Source organism: Cariama cristata, unplaced genomic scaffold (assembly GCF_000690535.1).
Source record: "Cariama cristata isolate BGI_N322 unplaced genomic scaffold, ASM69053v1 scaffold40253, whole genome shotgun sequence".
NCBI lineage: Eukaryota > Metazoa > Chordata > Aves > Cariamiformes > Cariamidae > Cariama > Cariama cristata.
This window is the reverse complement of record NW_009608512.1, coordinates 1-2,434: the sequence shown is the minus strand read 5'-3', so window position 1 is coordinate 2,434 and position 2,434 is coordinate 1. Positions and strand designations below refer to the sequence as shown.

Genomic DNA, 2,434 nt, shown 5'->3' with positions numbered 1-2,434 from the left:
GTGGAACTCGATGATGCCGCGGCGCTCCTCCAGCCGAGCCGTCTCATCCCGCGCCGCATTTGCTGACAGCAGGCTGGTCTGGGAGTGTATGAGGAGGTTTCACTGGGCACAGCATACCTGTCATGGGGGGAGCCCAACCAGGCCCCAGCACACCAGGAAAACAGCTCTACGGGCCCTGGAGAGCACAGGTGCTGCCTCAGCATCCCCCAACCCCATACCTCGGGGCCCAGCATGGCAGCGGGGTCCGTGATGGTCAGCATGACCTCATTCACCAGCTCCATGGGGATGTCTCCCATAACACGAATCCGCTTGGCATCTTCCAGTGTCAGGCTCTCGGGCAGCTTCCGCTTTTCTCCTGAGGAGCGGAGCAGAGCGGCACGTCCAGCACCAGAGGGGACCAAGGAAGGTCCCAGCTCCTCCGGCGCTGGGCTCACGCTGGTCCCACCTGGCAGGGGCTCCGGGGTGCTGGCGTCCATGCTTGCGGCAGAGCTGCTGTTGCTGAGCTTCTTGCTGAAGAGCGGAGTGGTGGGCACGGCGAAAGTGCTGACTGTGGCCACAGTGCTTACTGTGGCGGGAAGAGACCAATGATGCCCCTGACTGCCAGAAAAGCAGCTTGTTGTGCCACAGCAGCCCAGCTACCGTCATGGCCAAGGCTCACCCGCGCCTCAGTCCTTTATCCTACAGCCCCCCCGAGCTGGGAGGGTTGCTCCCCAAGATACCTGGGCGAGACACCAGCTGGGCACCCTCCACAGCTGGCACGGTGAAATCGGCCTCCCAGATCGGAGAGTTCTCGCCATAGATCTCCTCCTCCAGCATGGACAGGAACCTGGCAGAGAGCGGCATGTCGGCCACGCTCGGTGTGCGAGTGCCCCGAGGGAGGAGAGCCTGCCCAGCATCGCAGCAGCCATCCCCGTGCCCGGCACCTACTTGGGGAAGTGGGTGAGGATCAGTGTCCGCTTCTCTGGCACCAGCTTGTCCTTCTCCACCCGGAACTTCTCCAGCAGCTGCCGGCGGGTGACCGTGAAGATAGACTTCAGGAGGCTGCGCCCGAAGACATGGGTGGTCTCGTAGCGGGGTAGGCTGTCACAGCTCTGTGGCACGTGGCAGTAGCACAGCCACCTAGGAGACAGGAACATGCTCCAGTGACCCCAGAGCACTCGCACCCCTCCTGGGACAACACTGCTGGAAGCAGGGACGAGAAGAGCAGGCGTCCGGGGGGTCACGGCTGACGTTATTTGGAAGCAGCCTCCCCACTGGATGTTTGCTGTCTTAACAGACCAACAACCCAGGAGAGGTGGGGAGAGGCAAAGACCCCAGGAATCAGGGGTCAGCCCCACGCAGAGGCAGGAGGAGCGGGCAGACCCCCAGGCCGGCTGGCTCAGACCCCCTCCCGCCCTCACCTTGTGTAGTTGACCTTGTAGGTGGCCACATCGTCGTTCTGCGAGCGCTGCCGGAACTGGGACGGCGTCTCCAGCTTCCAATAGTTGAGGCAGAGGAGGAACATCTTGGAGAGCTCGTACATGGTCTGCCGCTCCTTGGGTGGCAAGTGGCTGAACTTGTACTGGACGAAGTTCAGGACTCCCTGGGGAGAGGAAGGGGCAGTGGAGGGGCACCGGCTGCTGCACCTCACCCTTCAGGGCTGCCCCCCAAAGAGGGAGCGGACCGTGCAAGAACAGAAAAACACAAGACAAGTCATCAGTGCAATGCGTGAGCCTGATAGCAGCCTCACCTGCTCAATGTTTGGTTTCTCAAAGGGGGGGCTCCCCAGGGACCCCTCAACCACAGGCTGGCTCATCTGCAGGATGCACTTCCGCAGGAGCTGTGAAGACACCGTCGGACACGATCACCGAAGTTCCGAGAACCAGGCACGCCACGAGCAGTGGAAGTGGCAGAACGCTGCTGCGGGGCTGCACCGATTTATGTAGCCAGGAAAGTGCCAGGGTCCACCCTGGAGCACGCCCATTTCTTCTCCAAAAACTTCCCTCCCAGGGACCCCTGCACAAACCCCACCGAGAGCGGGGCAGAGTCGTGCCCAGCCCCAGACGCACCTTGAACAGGTAGAAATACACCTGCTTGGTGTCCGTGTCCTCCTCCTTGTGCACTGACATGAAGAGGTTTTCCACATCCACCACCATGCCCAGCAGCCGGTTGATCTCCTCCTCCGAGACGTTCTCCAGATGGGACACGTGGTCCGCTGCAGCGGAGAGAAAGCTGCAGTGAGACTGGGGGGGGTCAGCACCGCTCTCCCTCCCTGGGGGGGTCCCGGGCGCCCCACAGGAGGGTTACCCAGTGCATGGCCACAGCTCCGGCAAGGCTCGCTCAGGTTGGTCACCGGCTGCTGCAGGTCCATGCGGGGGGCAGTTGGAGGGTTGGGGTTCTTCCAGCCGTTGCACTTGCAGGCATCATTGGCCTGGGACGAGGACAGGAGAGGCTG

The 2,434-nt window shown here is 62.4% G+C and overlaps 1 protein-coding gene across 1 annotated transcript; it reads right to left on the bottom strand.

Annotated features, from left to right (window-relative positions):
* Positions 1-3: 3 nt before the first annotated feature.
* LOC104159289 (histone acetyltransferase KAT2A-like) lies at positions 4-2,424 on the bottom strand (the record flags this gene model as incomplete). Its single annotated transcript, XM_009697158.1, has 9 exons — positions 4-78; positions 219-355; positions 446-565; positions 720-826; positions 928-1,119; positions 1,401-1,582; positions 1,730-1,819; positions 2,049-2,194; positions 2,287-2,424. Coding segments are annotated over 9 exons (1,187 nt in total), but the record flags the coding sequence as incomplete, so codon positions are not given.
* Between the last annotated feature and the right edge of the window lie 10 nt (positions 2,425-2,434).